Source organism: Pristiophorus japonicus, chromosome 16 (assembly GCF_044704955.1).
Source record: "Pristiophorus japonicus isolate sPriJap1 chromosome 16, sPriJap1.hap1, whole genome shotgun sequence".
Taxonomy (NCBI): Eukaryota; Metazoa; Chordata; class Chondrichthyes; family Pristiophoridae; genus Pristiophorus; species Pristiophorus japonicus.
Window position 1 is genome coordinate 54,544,597 of NC_091992.1, and position 19,709 is coordinate 54,564,305.

Consider the following 19,709-nt stretch of genomic DNA (forward strand, 5'->3'; position numbering starts at 1 on the left):
AATCCAACACCGCCTTCAGTGTGCCAGTGCAGCCTTTGGTCGCCTAAGGAAGAGAGTGTTTGAAGACCAGAACCTTAAAACTGGCAGAAAGCTCATGGTCTACAGAGCAATAGTGATACCTGCTCACATATATGCTTCTGAGACATGGATTATATACAGCAGACACATCAAAGCAATGGAGAAGTACCATCAACGCTGCCTCAGAAAGATCCTGCAAATTCATTGGCAGGATAGGCACACCAACATCAGTGTTCTCACGCAGGCCAACATCGTCAGCATCGAAGCATTGACAACACTCGATCAGCTTCAATGGATGGGCCACATCATCTGTATGCCCGAATCTAGACGCCCAAAGCAAGCGCTCTACTCGGGGTTCCAATAGGGCAAACGAGCCACAGATAGGCAGAGGAAATGCTTCAAGGACATCCACAAAGCCTCCTTGAAGAAGTTCACCATCCCCACTGACACCTGGGAATCCCTGGCACAAGATCGCTCAAAGTGGAAGAGAATAATCCGTGAGGGCGCCGAACACTTCGAGTCTCTTCGCCGGGAGCAAGCAGAGACCAAGCGCTTACGGCAAAAAGAGCACATGACAACCCAAGCCCTTCAAAAAACCGACACTTCAACCAACGTCCTTTCAACCACCGTCTGTCCAACCTGCAACAGAGACTCTAGCTCCCGCTTTGGACTTAACAGTCATCTGAGACCTCATTTTTAATGTGGAAGCAAGTCATCCTCGACCCCAATGGACAGCCTATGATGATGATGAGCAAAGAGCATTATCACGCATGTATTCTGATTGCCTAATAAATTATGTGCGATCTAGTAACGTTGAAATTAATGCATACCTGCAACTGTGTAAGAAAAAGCTAACAGTACTTCAGCTTGGAGACATTTTCTGTGTGCAAACATGCATTTCAGTACAAATCAGAAAACTGAGATTCAGAAAAAAAAGATGAAAAAGAGTTGCATTTATGTAGCGCCTTTCTCAACCCCAGGGCATCCCAAAGCACTTACAGCCGGTTCTTTTGAAGTGTAGTCACTGTTGTAATGTAGGGCACACGGCAACCAATTTGCGCACAGCAAGCTCCCACAAACAGCAATATGAAAATGATCAGATAATCTGTTTCAGTGATGTTGGTTGCGGGATAAATATTGGCCAAAACACCGGGGAGAATTCCTCTGCTCATCTTCAAAATAGTGCCGTGGGATCTTTAATATCCACCCGAGAGGGCAGATGGATCCTCAGTTTAACATCTCAACAGAAGGACACCATTTCCGACAGTGCAGACCTCCCGCTGTACTGCACTGCAGTGTCAGCCCAGATGTTCTGCTCTAGAGTGGGACCTGAACCCACGATCTTCTGACTCAGGCACGAGTGCTATTGCTGAGCCACAGCTGACACTGTGAAAGAAAGCGATATAACAAAATGTATGAGGAACCAAAATCCTGTGCGGTATATTAAAGCCATGGAAAGGGTGCACACTTATTGTTCACTAGACTGACACCAAGAATGGGAAATTGTAGTTATGAAGTAAAGATCTAGAAATGGGCCTTTTATTGCCTTGAACAAAATAGGTTAAGGAAGAATCTAATTTAGGTTTTGTAAATTGTGAAAGTTTTTGAGATTGTAAATAGTGAACAAATGGTTCCAATGATTGGCAAATTGGTGGAGAAGTTCAAGATTATTATGAGAAGAATTAAGGGGAAGTTAGAATAAATGTTTTCACATAGAAGGATACAAGAACACAGAAGGCCCGAAATTCTTGGATTTGAGGGGTGCTGTGGCAGCATAGTTTGTTGGGCAGACCCAACTTGGGACGGGGCCCAATTGCAGCATGCCACCTACGGCCCTTTTTCCTATGTCACCAAATTCTGCCAGAAGTGAGGGAGGGTGCTTCTTCCATCTAATGCCCACCCCCACGCCCGAGTAAATCTCTGCAAGAGATGGAACTGAAGGATGATGTCATCCAGCAGATAATCTGCCAACTCTGCCCCCGTTGCCCCAGTGCTGAGTTCTAGCATGGCAGGACCAGCTCTCGTGGCAAATGGCGCCCAGGAGGGCCCGACGTGCTGGATTCCCAATGGCTGCTGATCGCAGAGCCGGCCCCTGGCAAACTAGCCCTCCAAGGTTTGTGCTCGCACTGAGGCGGATGCCCCACAAACACTGCCAATTGCATGAATGCATCTCCCCCAACCCCTCTCCACCACCAAGTAAATGACCCTTCTGGAATTGAGATTCAGATCAAATAAGTAGTAGACGAGGCGACAATAAACCTCGCCCACCATCCTCCCAGTGGTGGAATATGGCCCGAGGAATTTTGGGCCTGGATTGTCTGATCACAAATGAGGTGGGAACGATTAACAACATTTAAAAGGGATTTGGGTACTTGAAAAGGAAGAATATAAAACAATATTATGGAAAGGCCAGGAAACTGGGATTCGAATAGGTAGCTCCAGCTACAAAGCTAACACCAACACAAGGCACAATGGGCCGATTGGCCTCCTACTGTACTGTCTATTATTCTATGAAATGAATAGAAAGAGGTTAAGACAAAAATAAAACAGGTAGAAAGAAAAAGTGAAAGACTTGGATTTATAAAGCGCCTTTCGTCTCCGAACGTCTCAAAGCGCTTTACAGCCAATGAAGTACTTTTGAAGTGCAGTCACTGTTGTGATGTGGGAAATGCAGCAGCCAACTTGCACACAGCAAACTCCCACAAATAGCAATGTGATAATGACCAGTTAATCTGTTTTTGTTATGTTGGTTGAGGGATAAATATTGGCCAGGACAATGCAGAGAGAAGAGAAAGTTGTTACATAAAATAGATTTTAAAATATAATTGTTAAACAGTCCAAAACATTAATCTCAAACTTTGGGCTTGACAACAGTTAGATGTAGCAAGTTTGTTTGCTCCTGGTTATTTTGATGGTTCCTGAATTGTGTCATTGTTTACACTGAATAACTAATGTGGAAGTTACAGATTAATCGAGCTCTTTGACTGGCATCCACACAGAGTTATAACAAACCGGCAGTTTAGTCAGCAAGGGCAGACATAGAAACATAGAAACATAGAAAATAGGTGCAGGAGCAGGCCATTCAGCCCTTCTAGCCTGCACCGCCATTCAACGAGTTCATGGCTGAACATGAAACTTCAGTACCCACTTCCTGCTTTCACGCCATACCCCTTGATCCCCCGAGTAGTAAGGACTTCATCTAACTCCCTTTTGAATATATTTAGTGAATTGGCCTCAACTACTTCCTGTGGTAGAGAATTCCACAGGTTCACCACTCTCTGGGTGAAGAAGTTTCTCCTTATCTCGGTCCTAAATGGCTTACCCCTTATCCTTAGACTGTGACCCCTGGTTCTGGACTTCCCCAACATTGGGAACATTCTTCCTGCATCTAACCTGTCCAAACCCGTCAGAATTTTAAACGTTTCTATGAGGTCCCCTCTCACTCTTCTGAACTCCAGTGAATACAAGCCCAGTTGATTCAGTCTTTCTTGATAGGTCAGTCCCACCATCCCGGGAATCAGTCTGGTGAATCTTCGCTGCACTCCCTCAACAGCAAGTATGTCCTTCCTCAAGTTAGGAGACCAAAACTGTACACAATACTCCAGGTGCGGCCTCACCAAGGCCCTGTACAACTGTAGCAACACCTCCCTGCCCCTGTACTCAAATCCCCTCGCTATGAAGGCCAACATGCCATTTGCTTTCTTAACCGCCTGCTGTACTTGCATGCCAACCTTCAATGACTGATGTACCATGACACCCAGGTCTCGTTGCACCTTCCCTTTTCCTAATCTGTCACCATTCAGATAATAGTCTGTCTCTCTGTTTTTACCACCAAAGTGGATAACCTCACATTTATCCACATTATACTTCATCTGCCACGCATTTGCCCACTCACCTAATCTATCCAAGTCACTCTGTAGCCTCATAGCATCCTCCTCGCAGCTCACACTGCCACCCAACTTAGTGTCATCCGCAAATTTGGAGATACTACATTTAATCCCCTCGTCTAAATCATTAATGTACAATGTAAACAGCTGGGGCCCCAGCACAGAACCCTGTGGTACCCCACTAGTCACTGCCTGCCATTCCGAAAAGTACCCATTTACTCCTACTCTTTGCTTCCTGTCTGACAACCAGTTCTCAATCCACGTCAGCACACTACCCCCAATCCCATGTGCTTTAACTTTGCACATTAGTCTCCTGTGTGGGACCTTGTCGAAAGCCTTCTGAAAGTCCAAATATACCACATCAACTGGTACTCCTTTGTCCACTTTATTGGAAACATCCTCAAAAAATTCCAGAAGATTTGTCAAGCATGATCTCCCTTTTACAAATCCATGCTGACTTGGACCTATCATGTCACCATTTTCCAAATGCGCTGCTATGACCACTTTTATATCCGGAAGGTTGTTTGTGTCCTCCTTAGTGAATACTGAACCAAAGTACTTGTTCAATTGGTCTGCCATTTCTTTGTTCCCCGTTATGACTTCCCCTGATTCTGACTGCAGGGGACCTACGTTTGTCTTTACTAAACTCTTTCTCTTTACATACCTATAGAAACTTTTGCAATCCGCCTTAATGTTCCCTGCAAGCTTCTTCTCGTACTCCATTTTCCCTACCCTAATCAAACCCTTTGTCCTCCTCTGCTGAGTTCTAAATTTCTCCCAGTCCCCAGGTTCGCTGCTATTTCTGGCCAATTTGTATGCCACTTCCTTGGCTTTAATACTATCCCTGATTTCCCTAGATAGCCACGGTTGAGCCACCTTCCCTTTTTTATTTTTACACCAGACAGGAATGTACAATTGTTGTAATTCATCCATGCGTTCTCTAAATGTCTGCCATTGCCCATCCACAGTCAACCCCTTAAGTATCATTAGCCAATCTATCTTAGCCAATTCATGCCTCATACCTTCAAAGTTACCCTTCTTTAAGTTCTGGACCATGGTCTCTGAATTAACTGTTTCATTCTCCATCCTAATGCAGAATTCCACCATATTATGGTCACTCTTCCCCAAGGGGCCTCGCACAATGAGATTGCTAATTAATCCTCTCTCATTACACAACACCCAGTCTAAGATGGCCTCCCCCCTAGTTGGTTCCTCGACATATTGGTCTAGAAAACCATCCCTTATGCATTCCAGGAAATCCTCCTCCACCGTATTGCTTCCAGTTTGGCTAGCCCAATCTATGTGCATATTAAAGTCACCCATTATAACTGCTGCACCTTTATTGCATGCACTCCTAATTTCCTGTTTGATGCCCTCCCCAACATCACTACTACTGTTTGGAGGTCTGTACACAACTCCCACTAACGATTTTTGCCCTTTAGTGTTCTGCAGCTCTACCCATATAGATTCCACATCATCCAAGCTAATGTCTTTCCTAACTATTGCATTAATCTCCTCTTTAACCAGCAATGCTACTCCACCTCCTTTTCCTTTTATTCTATCCTTCCTGAATGTTGAATACCCCTGGATGTTGAGTTCCCAGCCCTGATCATCCTGGAGCCACGTCTCCGTAATCGACAACAAGGTCCAACACTGCCTCCAGTGCGCCAGCGCAGCCTTCGGTCGCCTGAGGAAGAGAGTGTACGAAGATCAGGCCCTCAAATATGGCACCAAACTTATGGTCTACAGGGCTGTAGTGATACCTGCCCTCCTGTATGGCTCATAGACATGGACCACTTGGAGTGGACACCTCAAATCGCTGGAGAAAGACCACCAACGATGTCTCCGCAAGATCCTGCAAGTCCCCTGGGAGGATAGACGCACCAACGTCAGTGTTCTCGATCAGGCCAACATCCCCCACATCGAAGCACTGACCACATTCGACCAGCTTCGTTGGGCGGCCACATCATCCGCATGCCCGACACGTGACTCCCAAAGCAAGCGCTCTACTCGGAACTCCTACACGTCAAGCGATCCTCATGTGGGCAGAGGAAATGTTTCAAGGACACCCTCAAAGCCTCTTTGATAAAGTGCAACATCCCCACCGACACCTGGGAGTCCCTGGCAAAGACCGCCCTAAGTGGAGGAAGAGGATTCCGAGAGGGCACTGAGCAACTCAAGCTGAGAGCATGCAGAAAACAAGCGCCGGCAGCGGAAGGAACGTGCGGCAAACCAGATTCCTCACCCACCCTTTCCTTCAACCACTGTCTGTCCCACCTGTGATAGAGACTGTAATTCCTGTATTGGATTGTTCAGTAACATGAGAACTCACTTTTAGAGTGGACTGCCTATGATGATGAGTTTAGTGAACTCTCACTACTCGATCTTCCCTCCTCTATATTGTGGCCCAGATCATCTCTCTAACGCTCTCTCTGGGGATCTTTGAAATCAGCATGTCTTATACTGACTGACTGCAAAATATGTAGGCCAAACCTTTCACTGAAGCCTGAAGATGTACTGATTATGCATATCATAGCTAACCTTTGTATTCTGTAAGATAGGTGAACTGCTTGCTAAGAAAATGTATTATTTCATTACTGGGATCGTCACTCAACCTAAACCTGGAGCAACAACACAATAAACAGGAAAGTTATATTTGACTCCATTAAAGAAAACATAGAAACATAGACAATGGGTGCAGGAGTAGGCCATTTGGCCCTTCGAGCCTGCACCATCATTCAATATGATCATGGCTGATCATGCAACTTCAGTACCCCATTCCAGCTTTCTCTTCATACCCCTTGATATGGTTATAAATACAGCAATGTTCAATAAAGACTTGGATTTATAAAGCGCCTTTCATGACCACCGGACATCTCAAAGCACCTTACAGCCAATAAAGTACTTTTGAAGTGTAGTTACTGTTGTAATGTAGGAAATGCGGCAGCCAATTTTTGCACAGCAAGCTCCCACAAACAGCAATGTGATAATGACCAGATAATCTGTTTTTGTTATGTTGATTGAGGGATAAATATTGGCCAGGACACCGAGGATAACTCCACATGCTCTTCTTCGAAATTGTGCCATGGGATCTTTTACATCCACCTAAGAGAGCAGACTGGGCCTCGGTTTAATGTCTCATCCGACAGTGCAACACTGCACTGGGGACTTGGACCCACAACCTTCTGACTCAGAGGCAAGAGTGCTATCCACTGAGCCACAGCTGGCACTACGATAAGGGTAGAAAAAGAATAAGTATATAAAATTGGAAAAAAGAGAAAGTGAAACATAATTAAGAAGACATAAATGGAGAAAGACACATGAAAAAGCAACTCAATAACGGAAGGAGAGAGAAAGTGAGAGGGTTAAATGTGCTGCACAGAATGTGACCCTCACCTTCAGCCAGCCCCATTCAGTCTGGGCCAGCCCACAGCTTGTACTGTACCTTTGCAAAGGACAGGTGAAGGTTGCTGAGGTCCACCTGAAGAATGTTTCCAATGAAAGGCAGAGCCCAGGGTCTGGGAGGGTAGTTCTGACACCTCTTCCATCTCTTCATGAAGTCAAAGGCCAGGGAAAAGGCAATGCAGAAGACGGCCAGCGCGGTGAATCTGTCAAATGCCGGGAGCAGGAACTCGGAGAGAGCCAGGACTTCATTTTTGCTGCAGAGACAAACACGTGTTCACCAGCCAACTGGCAGAGAACAAATCCCGCCCAGTCTGTCAGTGGGATGTGGATAAGTCCCAGAGCCTGACTGGGAGTGGCCAGACCGTCTTGTGCAACACTCAACACTTTCTGCCAGTGCCATGTGACTTTGTTTACTGGCCCAGTCTTTGTGTAACTATAAAAAGAAAACTTGTTTGCTCAAGTTCAGTCTCACTTTTGTTCTTTTTTTTCAATCTTCAAAAATCCTTTTTTCTTTCACAGCCAGATTAATAAAACAGAAGATTTGGAAATGTTGTTGAAGCTGAGGAAGATACAAGGCGATAGAGAGTTCGACAGCGACATTACTTTGCAATGCTCTCACAAAGAGCTGGCACAGACACAAAGGCTCTCATTCTGTGCTGCAAACTTCTATCTTTCCAGAAACATTCTTAGAGTAGCAGAAATTCAATCTTCTATTCCCCCGGGATTTGGTTTTGCAAGTTTTAACTCACACATCATGTAGCTCAGAAATCCCTTTATGCCGATAATATCACATACATGCCAAGCTATACAATGAGCAAAAGCTGACCAACAACCACAACTTGCATTTAAATAGCGCCTTTATCCTAGATAAGCATACAAAAGCGTAATCAGATATAAATAGACGGTGAGCAAAAGAAGGAGATGTTAGGAGTGTGGGCCAACAATTTGCTCAGATTCTGCTTTGGACGCAATCAACAACAACAAGAAATTGTATTTATATAGCCGGAACGGGCGAAAATTGTGCCCAAAATTGCACTAGTTTTGAAAAGTGTTTTTTCTCTCAAGATTCCGCACAAAATCATTTGCATATAGCCGGACGCAAAATCTGCCCTGAATCAATGCAATCGGGCCACGCTTTAAACCATATTTAACAGTCACTGAGGATGTTGCTTGAGATCATGGTTAGCACCATTTCAGCGCTGTGCACTTGGCGGAAGCCAGATTGGACGGATCAAGATGCAGAGAGGATGTTTCCCCTCATGGGGGGGATCTAGAACTAGGGGGCAGAGTTTTAGAATAAGGGGTCACCCATTAAAACAGAGATGAGGAGGAATTTCTTCTCTCAGAGCGTCGTGAATCTTTGGAATTCTCTACCCCAGAGAGCTGTGGAGGTTGGGTCATTGAATATATTTAAGGTGGAGATAGACAGATTTTTGAACAATGAGGGAGTCAAGGGTTATGGGGAGCGAGCAGGGAAGTGGAGTTGTGGCCAAGATCAGATCAGCCATGATCTTATTGAATGGTAGAGCAGACTCGAGAGGCCAAATGGCCGACTCCTGCTCCTATTTCTTATGTTCGAACAGGAGAGATGGGCGCAAAGCTTTGAGTCAATGGCACATTCATTGGATAAGAAAGTAAGAATTGAAGGATTTTTTTAGAAGGGGATGAAGATGACAGTTTTGAAGCGGCGAGGGATGATGCCTGAAGAGAGAGAAGTGTTGATAATGTCAGTTACCCTGGGGTCAGGAAGAGGAGTTGGAGGTCATGAGTTGAGGGGCTTTAGGGAGCCTGGAGGATGATCGCCCTGATGAAATAAGCTTGGAGAGCATGGATGGCTGTTGAAGGTGTATCTTCATCAAATTGAGGTTCAGGCTAAGGTGGGTGGAAGCCTAGGGAGGGTCTGGGGCCTGGAGGTGAAGAGAATGAGTAAATTCAGCAAAGACAGCTACACCAATAGTTTTGATCTTGGTGACAAAGAAATTGCTAAGCTTAATGTTTGAGGTGAGATGAAGGTGGAGGGTCTTGGGGGGAGGGCCCAGAAGGGTTACCTGTTGAAAGAAATAAGTTACTGAGATGGCCACAATTCCTATTTGTGGCCTTGCAACATTTTGTGATTTTTTCCTATTTGGCTTTGAAAGGATTTTGTTTCCATTTATATTATGATGTTACCATGAAGCTCAAATCGATTCATAAAGGGTTAACTGCGAAAGAAACAGAAACTGCATGAGATGGTATTTGGTGCCATCTACTTCACCCGACACTTTGGGGAAGCCAGAAATGCTATAAAACTTTGTAATGCAATTACTCTGCTGCCTTGCTGTGATGCCAAAGTGATTGCATTCCCAAGATGTGGATTTTAGGAATATTAGGAGAAATATTACATGATAACTTGACATGAGCAGTCAGCATTATAGGTTCATTGATATAGGGAATGATAGTGAATGTGTAGAGAGGTGAGAGAGGATCTGAAAGCAATATTGCTCTTTCCAAGACATACCGCTTGAACAAGATAATACAACTTGCGTAATAATTAACTGTAGACTCTTAGATGAAAATTGAATCACAAGACTTAAGTTTAAGATAGTTAATGGGTTGCTATGCCCCTCCGTGCCTTTCAGTTCTGTACGGAGGGGTTTCTTGTACAGGCTGCTCTTGCACACTCTCCACCTTGTCATCCTCGTCTGCCGTCCGGACACGCCATGGCGCACCATCTTGCCGTCCGGAGGAGGCAGGGGTCCCCAATGGAGTGCACTCTGTGTGGGAGTCCTCCCCCTATTCATTGGGGACTTGGCCTGGAGGCTGGTGCATGGAGCAATCCCGTGCAATAAATCTTTGTCGGTTCACGGGCTCCCAGGCCGCCTGCACTTTCTGCGGTCTGGAGGAGTCCGTGTTCCACGTTTTTATGGAATGTGCGAGGTTGCAGCCCCGATTCCATTATTTGAAGTGGCTGCACCTCAAATTCTGGTTGCACTTCAGTCTCACACTCCTGATCTTTGGGCACCCTGTGCGGAGGGGAGCGGGCAGGTCGGAAGGCCTCCTCGTAGGACTGCTCCTGGGCACGGCCAAGGGGGCCATCAGTCGGTCCAGGCAGCGGGTCGTTCAGCCCGACTGCCTGCCTCTCTTCTGCGGTTACATCCGAGCCAGGGTGTCCCTGGAGATGGAGCACGCGGTGTCCACCGGTACGCTCGCGGCCTTCCACGGGAGGTGGGCACCAGAGGGACTGGAGTGCATCATCTCCCCCGGCAATCAAATTTTAATAAGGGGGCACTTGATTTATAGTTTTACCTAATATAATTGTAGAGCTGTTGCACTGTGAGTGGCTTAGCCAGTCATGTGATGTTCACAAGACTCAACAAAACTCCAGTTAATTGACTTCAGTTTCTCCATGATGAGGTGAGCCTGGTGGATGAACCGGTAGGGTTCAGTTTGATTGTTAAACCTTTGCTAATGAACGAGTTAGTTTTTTAGAGCACATGTGTAGCCATGAACCCATGAGGCAAATACACTACTGTTGGAAAAGGAATGAGTTCAGTTGAACAGTAAGAAACACAGTTGTGTGAAGCACAGATAAGAAAGTGCAGATCCCCAAGGCCAGTCTGAACACCCATGGGTGTGAAATGTCTGGAGAGCAATAAAGAGATTGAGCCACAATGTGCATGTGCGAGAGGAGAGGTAATTGTCTACAGGACTGCTGGCGAGTTTGCGTATTAACCTTGCGTTAACCTGACATTCTGAACTGTACTGGGGACCTGCAGTGACACTAGCATTCTTATGTAGGGCTACCATGAGTGGGCAGGGGACGATGAATTCTTTAATGGTGAATGTAACCTGGGTATGTTGGGTCTGTATTGATTTGGTAAACATAAGAACATAAGAACATAAGAATTAGGAACAGGAGTAGGCCATCTAGCCCCTCGAGCCTGCTCCGCCACTCAACAAGATCATGGCTGATCTGGCCGTGGACTCAGCTCCACTTACCCGCCCGCTCCCCATAACCCTTAATTCCCTTATTGGTTAAAAATCTATCTTTCTGTGATTTGAATACATTCAATGAGCTAGCCTCAACTGCTTCCTTGGACAGAGAATTTCACAGATTCACAACCCTCTGGGAGAAGAAATTCCTTCTCAACTCTGTTTTAAATTGGCTCCCCCCGTATTTTGAGGCTGTGCCCCCTAGTTCTAGTCTCCCCGACCAGTGGAAACAACCTCTCTACCTCTATCTTGTCTATCCCTTTCATTATTTTAAATGTTTCTATAAGATCACCCCTCATCCTTCTGAACTCCAATGAGTAAAGACCCAGTCTACTTAATCTATCATCATAAGGTAACCCCCTCATCTCCAGAATCAGCCTAGTGAATCGTCTCTGTAACCCCTCCAAAGCTAGTATATCCTTCTTTAAGTAAGGTGACCAAAACTGCACGCAGTACTCCAGGTGCGGCCTCACCAATACCCTGTACAGTTTCAGCAGGACCTCCCTGCTTTCATACTCCATCCCTCTCGCAATGAAGGCCAACATTCCATTCGCCTTCCTGATAACCTGCTGCACTTGCAAACTAACTTTTTGGGATTGATGCACAAGGACCCCCAGGTCCCTCTGCACCGCAGCATATTGTAATTTCTCCCCATTCAAATAATATTCCCTTTTTCCAGTTTTTTTTTCCAAGGTGGATGACCTCACATTTTCCGACATTGTATTTCATCTGCCAAACCTTAGCCCATTCGCTTAACCTATCTAAATCTCTTTGCAGCCTCTCTGTGTCCTCTACACAACCCGCTTTCCCACTAATTTGTGTCAAATATTGATCAGAGGTCTCTGTCTCGAGTCCACGAGCCTCCATTACATTAAAAGGATCATAATTGTTCTAACACTCCGCTGTCCTGAATAGTGTGTCAGGCATCTGATGAATAAATGCAGTCTCCTGTGGCTAATTGAGATGATTTAGTGGCATGAGAATTGATGCAGCATGACTTTCACAGCTGGGCAGATGACCTTGGGCACAGGTTTTTAATAGAACAGGGTGTACAGCGCTCCCATTGCCTCACTCCCCTTTCCTCTCAGTGGGTAGCACTCTCGCCTCTGAGTCAGAATATTGTGGGTTCAGGTCAGAGGCGAAAAAGGGACGGACAAGGGCACGTGCAACCGACCTGCTCCCAGAAGGTGGGATGTTGATTTAAATATTATAATGAGGCTGGAAGCCTCTTCGTTAACCTTCAACCTATTTTTAACTTCATGTCGACGGGTTTCACACAATTCGTGCAATAAGAAGTGGCTTCATACCTCCCTCCTGGATCCAGGGTCCCTTCCTAACCATCCCCCGCGATCAGAGACCCCCTCATGTGGCCTCTGATCACCGCCCCAGGGATTTCCCCCCCCCCCCCGCCCCCGCAGCGATGGTGCTCAGGCTGACCATGATCTTCTCTTCACCACCCTGCCCACACACCCCCCTCCCCCAAGCATCCGGCCCCGATTCTCTGCCCCAACCCCCTGCCACCGATTGTCTGACCAAACCCCGATCGCTTGCGCTCTTGGCTCTGGAGATGATGGTGGCTGTTGACCTCAGTGAGCGCGAGTGTGAAGAGATTCAGCTACAGAGGGCTCCAGTTTGGGAGCCTGGATGGCATGTTTTCAAGCACTGGTCGAGACACTAATGGGGGGGCGGGGCAAAGAGATGCAAGAGTACAACAGTATTATCATCCAGAACGACAGCAACATCATCGATACCCATCGCATGCCATCATCCTAGTAATGTTGGCAACTTGCTCACAGATTTGGAGCAGAGCCGATTCAAAGAGAGCATTGAGATAACAGAAGTTTGTATCCATTTAGTCTCCTAGCCTGTTCAAGGGGAAGTACACAGAAGCCAGGGTCTACATGTCGACAGTATAAATATCACTGGCTTTATCCTCACGGGCTCTATTGTAAACGACCCTGGTGTGAACCTGTGAACTATGATGCCCTGCAGCATTTCAATGCCATACATTAGAAGCCCACACATATGGATTATGGGATCCTCTACACTAGATAATATGTGTTGGAAGATCCAAGGCAGATAGTTCATCATCATAGGCAATCCCTCGTATCGAGGATGACTTGCTTCCACGCCAAAAAGAAATGAGTTCACAGATGTTTCAATGAAGGACCTAATATTCCAGATCCCGAACCATATCTTGAAGGGTGGAAGATGCCTGTGCGTGCATTTTTTTAACGTGTGGTGACTGTTGCACACCAGCCACCACACGGGCTTGACAGAGCTAGGTCTTGGTCCAGTAGTAGGGATTAACCAAGGCGACTGGAGACCAGCTCTGCTGCACGGACCGAGCGCGCACACATATCGCAGTGTGGGCTGGCTCGTGCTGCCCCTGGGCCCTCGGCTCTTCTGTGCCCCAGACTCACACCTCTCCTGGATCCCGGTCACTTCCATCTACAAACTCTTGCCGCTCTTTCGCCCCTCTTGCTGTGCGTGCCCGCACTGCAATCAGTGACCGGACTTCGCAGCCGTCGCCTTCCTGCAGTGGTATGCCGCTGCACGGTGCTCGCTCTAATGGCCCCGGCCTGCTGATGGTCTTACAGACTGGGACCACGCCGGTTTCCAGGCTGGGCTGCTGCACACTGCTCCCTCCAGTAACCCTCCATGCACTGAAAGCATTCTTTTGTAAAGGCTCGGACTGAGCACCACATTTCTGTTCTCTTCAGCAGAGAAAGGGCATAACCTGGTCCTGCAAACAGACGTTTCCTTTGTCCCTTTCACTGTCTAAATTGCTCAGGGTGCTAAGAATGAGTGATAGACCATCTTCAGGAGGGGTTTCTGCGCCCCCCCCCCTGCCCTTCCACGGACTCCAAGTTCAAGTCATATCTCTGACCCAGAAAGAAACAAGAGACAAGGATTAATGCAGCTTGGATGGCAATTAATGGCAGTTTACCCTCAGTGCAAGGCCAGATACATTCTCCGTGCTGTAAGATTGCTAAATCTCTGCCATTAAATTGACAGCAAGACCGATTCTTTTAAAACAATTTGGAATCGTATATTAAGCACACACACATCCACATCTATCAGAGAAACAGAAGTTACAACAGATACAATGATGTTACAATGATTTATAAAACGGTATACGTCACTTCCCTCTGGCAAAGCACAAGCACATGGCGTCCTTGTTTCTGCTGTGGAGGGAGGTTCCTGCTTTGCCATGTGCTAAGGAGAAGAGACCCAGCAATCTTTGCTTGGATTATTATACCCCTTACGGCCATTGATCCTCAGAAAGCCTCAGGATTGGCTATTATTTCCAGGGCCATTCCTGATTGGCTTCTTCTCATATATGTGTCTGTCTGGAGGGCTGGTGCCAATCCTTGGTTAGATTAATGGCTTTCCAATCAACGTCTTTTCTAGTTTGGTGAGTTTTAAAGCCATGCTTCCTTTGTTCCTTGAGCTCTGCCCAGCCAGGAGACATGAACTTGGGGAAGTCATCCAATTTGTTTCTTTCAACACTGCAGCCTTTCCACATAATCTACACTTTTACATTTACATATATATATATATATATACACAGAACCAATTTTATCCTTACTAAACACTTTTATGCTTATTCTCTCAGTACTGCACACTGGTGACAGAAGTGTCACCTTGATTTTATGCTTAATTCTCTGGAGTGGGATTTGAACCCACAATCTTCTAACTCAAATGCGAACATCGTGACAGGCTGCAGGATGGGTGCAGGACAGTCACTGTGCCTGCGCTCCTTCAACTTAAAATATCTCAAGACTACTTCTACGTTGGCTTGACATTTAGAAAGCATCCTCTTTAATCTGGTCACCATGGTGAAACCTACGGTAAAGTGGTGTTTCTAAAGTTATCATCTTTTCAGCAGCCAACTCTGTCCATGCTACTGATTTAAGACCAGCACCAAGTTAAAGAAAGACTTGCATTTATATAGCACCTTTCACGACCATCGGGTTTCCCAAACTGCTTTACAGCCAATGAAGTGACCATTATGATTGTAAAGTCCTGACACAATACCACAAATCCACACGAGGCACATTCTATGGACAAGGTCACTCTGTGACCAGCACCGTTATACACAGCACCCAGAAGTGATGACCCTGCGTGGGACCTCCCTTTATATACCTGGATGACCAGGTGAGGAGTGTCTCCCACAAGTTCACCCCCTGTGGTCAAGCTGTGCATTTCTCAAGTATATACAGTATTGCAGTGTTGTTACATGAAGGTTACATACATGACATCACCTCCCCCCCAACGTCTTATTGGGATCACAGGTTAAGTCTTTCGGGTGGTCTGCGCTCCCTCGTGGAGCGCCGCAGTTGGGGCTCTGGCTGTTGAGCCTTGGCCTGCGTGTCTGTCCCCTGTGGTGATTCTGGCCTGTCCGGGCTGACCGCGGGGACTGTGCATGCTGCTGAATGTTCCGGTTGATCGTTCACTGGCGGTGGTGTGAATACCATCTCATGATCTTCCTCAGGTTCCTCAGAGTCCATGCTGAACCTTTTTTTTACTTGGTCCAGATGCTTGCGGCATATCTGCCCATTGTTAAGTTTAACCACGATGACCTTATTCCCCTCTTTGTCTATTACAGTACCTTCAAGCCATTTGGGCCCCAAAGCGTGATTGAGAACAAATATAGGGTCACCAATTTCTATACATCTCCCCCTTGAATTTCGGTCATGGTACTCATTTTAGGACTGGCACTTGCCTTCAACAATGTCGGACAAGACAGGATGAATGAGGGACAGCCGAGTTTTGAGGGTACGTTTCATAAAGAGCTCCGCGGGCGGGACCCCCGTGAGCGAGTGCGGTCGGGACCTGTAGGCTAACAGGAGGCGGAATAGGCGGCATTGAAGGGAGGGACCTTGAATCCTGAGCATGTCTTGCTTTATGATTTGGACCGCACGTTCCGCCTGGCCATTGGAGGCCGGCTTGAACGGTGCTGTCCTGACATGGTTGATGCTATTACCCGACATGAACTTCCGGAATTTGTAGCTGGTGAAACATGGGCCATTATCGCTAACAAGGATGTCCGGCAAACCATGGGTCGCAAAGACCGCAAGTAGACTCTCCACAATGGTGGATGTTGTGCACGAATTCAAAATGATGCACTCGATCCATTTCGAGTACGCATCAACCACGATGAGAAACATTTTCCCCATGAACGGGCCCACGTAGTCTACGTGAATGCGTGACCATGGCCTGGTGGGCCAGGGCCACGGGCTGAGCACACGTCGTGCACCTGCGAGCACAGTGTTCCAGGTCTGTATCAATTCCCAGCCACCAAACGTGTGACTGGGCAATGGCCTTCATCAGCACGATGCCTGGGTGCTCACTGTGGAGTTCCCTGATGAAAGCTTCCCTGCCCCTCTGGGGCATGACTACCTGGCTGCCCCATAGTAGGCAGTCGGCTTGGATGGAGAGCTCATCCATCCGCCTGTGAAACAGTCTGACCTCCTCAGGGCATGCTCCGTGTGCGGGTTTCCAATCCCCAGTCAGGACACATTTCTTAATCAAAGAAAGGAGGGGATCTCTGTTTGTCCAGATTTTGATCTGGCGGGCTGTGATGGGGGAGCCTGCGCTGTCAAAGGCATCAACGGCTATGACCATCTCAGCGCTTTGCTCCGCTGCCCCCTCAGTGGTGGCCAGTGGAAGTCTGCTGAGCGCGTCAGCGCAATTTTCAGTGCCCGGCCTGTGCTGGATGGAGTAGTCATAAGCAGCCAGCGTGAGAGCCCATCGTTGCATGCGAGCTGATATATTGGCATTGACAGCCTTGCTGTCTGACAACAGGGATGTTAACGGCTTGTGGTCCGTTTCTAATTCAACCCTCCTGCCAAAAAGGTACTGGTGCATCTTTTTCACCCCATAGACACATGCGAGCGCTTCCTTCTCAACCATCCCATATCCACATTCTGCTTGAGAGAGCGACCTGGAGGCATAAGCCACTGGTGGAGTTGCCCCTCAGCATTGCCCTGCTGCAACATGCACCCAACCCCATAGGATGATGCATCACACGTCAGAACCAATTTCTTACAGGGGTTGTACAGGGGCAACAACTTATTTGAACAGAGTAGGTTACACGCCCGATTGAAAGCGCGTTCTTGACAGTCCCCCCAAAACCAATCGCAACCCTTACGCAGGAACACGTGTAGCGGCTCCAACAATGTGCTTAAGTTCGGCAGAAAGTTCGCACAATAGTTCAAAGAGTCCCAGAAATGAACGCAACTCCGATGTGTTGCAGGGCCTGGGCGCTCGTCGAATCGCCTCTGTTTTGGATTCGGTAGGCCGAATTCCATCTGCAGCAACCCTCCTGCCCAGAAACTCAACTTCGGGAGCCAAAAACACACACTTAGGCTCCTTGAGTCGCAGGCCTACCCGGTCCAGTTGGCGTAGCACCTCTTCCAGGTTGTGGAGGTGTTCCTCGGTGTCCCGACCCGTGATGAGGATATCATCCTGGAATACGATCGTTCCAGGAATGGATTTGAGCAGGCTTTCCATGTTTCTTTGAAAGATCGCGGCCACTGATCGAATGTCAAATGGGCACCTGTTGTAAACAAACAGTCCCTTGTGCGTGGTGATGGTCGTCAGTAGTTTAGATTCGTCGGCCAGTTCTTGGGTCATGTAGGCTGAAGTGAGGTCCAACTTGGTGAACAGCTTGCCACCTGCCAGTGTGGCAAAAAGATCCTCCGCTCTCGGAAGTGGGTATTGGTCTCGTCGGGACACCCGGTTGATCCTGACCGAGCCACCCGCTTTTAGGACGGGAACAATGGGGCTCGCCCAGTCGCTGAATTCAACAGGCGAGATGATGCCCTCTCTCAGCAAACGGTCCGATTCGCTTTCAATTTTCTCCCGCATCACATACAGCACAGCTCTGGCTTTGTGGTGCACTGGTCTGGCGTCCGGGGTGATGAGAATGTACCTTTGAATGTCCTGACGTCAGGTTGGAATAGCGACTCAAATTGCTGTAGGAGCTGTGAGCATGAACTTCGTTCCACAGATGACACTGCATGCACATCCCCCCATTTCCAGTTCATCTCAGCTAACCAGCTCCTCCCCAACAGTGCGGAACCATTGTCCGGGACAATCCAGAGCGGCAGCCGGTTCACTGATCCATTGTGTGTGACAGCTAACGTTGCACTGCCTAGCACTGGAATGATTTCTTTGGTGTGCGTCCGTAATTGAGTCTCAATGCGTTCTAGTTTGGGTCTGCTGGCTTTGAGAGGCCATAGCTTTTCGAATTGTTGAACGCTCATGAGTGACTGGCTGGCCCCCGTGTCCAGCTCCATGCGTACCGGGATGCTGTTTAATAGGACCTTCATCATCATAGGTGGCGTTTTGGTATATGAGCTGTGAATGTTTGCCACATAAACCTGCTGAACTTCAGCATCCATTGATTTGCCCCATGCGTCATCCTGCCTTGCTGACCCCTCTTCTGCTCCATCCACCTCGTAAATTAGCATGGTCGCAGGCTTCCTGCACATTCTAGCTAAATGGCCAGTGAGGTTACAATTTCTGCAGATGAACTGTTGAAACCTGCGAGTCCTAGCAGTATGTCTGCCCCCACACCTCCAGCATGAACTGAGATTCCCATTGTTGTGAACAAGAGCTGTTACCAGGCATTCCTCGCTGATTGTCCCTTTGACTGCTCTTGAGCACCCTGTTAGTGGATGTCAAATGGCCCCATCCCAGGATGCATTGTCCACTGGGATGGCATAAATGTCCATTCAGCCTGCCATTGTCTGTGTTGAAAACCTGTTCTGGGGTCTATTGCTGCCTGGGGTGTGTCGAACTGCCCTTGCCTGCCTGCTGGGCTCTGAGTCGCATTTATGATATTGACCCCCTGACCCCCTGGAGGCAGAGTTGCATGCGTATATTATCTTGGTTTCCTCCTACCCCGCCATAAATGTCTGAGCCAGCAACGCCGCCGCTTCCTCGGTGAAGTTCTTAGTCTCGATTAACTTTCTGAAAATCCCGGCATGAACGATGCCCTCAATAAAGAAATCCCTTAGCATCTCCTCCCTGCAGGCGTCTGTGAACTTACAGAGGCTGGCCAAGTGCTGGAGGTCCGCAACAAAGTCCGGTATGCTTTGTCCTTCCCGACGTCGGTGGGTATAGAATCTGTCGGGCCATATGTATGCTGCTCGCTGGTTTGAGGTGCTCACTGATTAGCTTGCTGAGCTCTTCAAAGGGTTTGTCTGCCGGCTTCTCGGTTGCTAACAGGTCTTTCATGAGCATGTAAGTCTTAGGTCCACAGCTGGTCAGTAGATGAGCCCTTCGCTTGTCTGCCACTGATTCTCCCAGCCAGTCCTTCATGACAAAGCTCTGCTGAAGCCTCTCAATGAAATCGTCCCAGTCCTCACCAACACAGTACCGTTCCTCTGTGCTACCAGTAGCCATTCTCGTGGG

General features: G+C 47.5%; 1 protein-coding gene across 1 annotated transcript in view; it reads right to left on the reverse strand.

Annotated features, from left to right (window-relative positions):
• Positions 1–19,315, reverse strand: part of LOC139226168 (cytochrome P450 2D15-like) — a 50,174-nt gene extending 30,859 nt beyond the window's left edge. The window contains 3 exon segments of the mRNA XM_070856806.1: positions 7,351–7,564; positions 13,706–13,999; positions 19,197–19,315. Of these exon segments, the coding sequence (XP_070712907.1) occupies positions 7,351–7,564; positions 13,706–13,999; positions 19,197–19,315 (627 nt within the window).
• Positions 19,316–19,709: the final 394 nt, after the last annotated feature.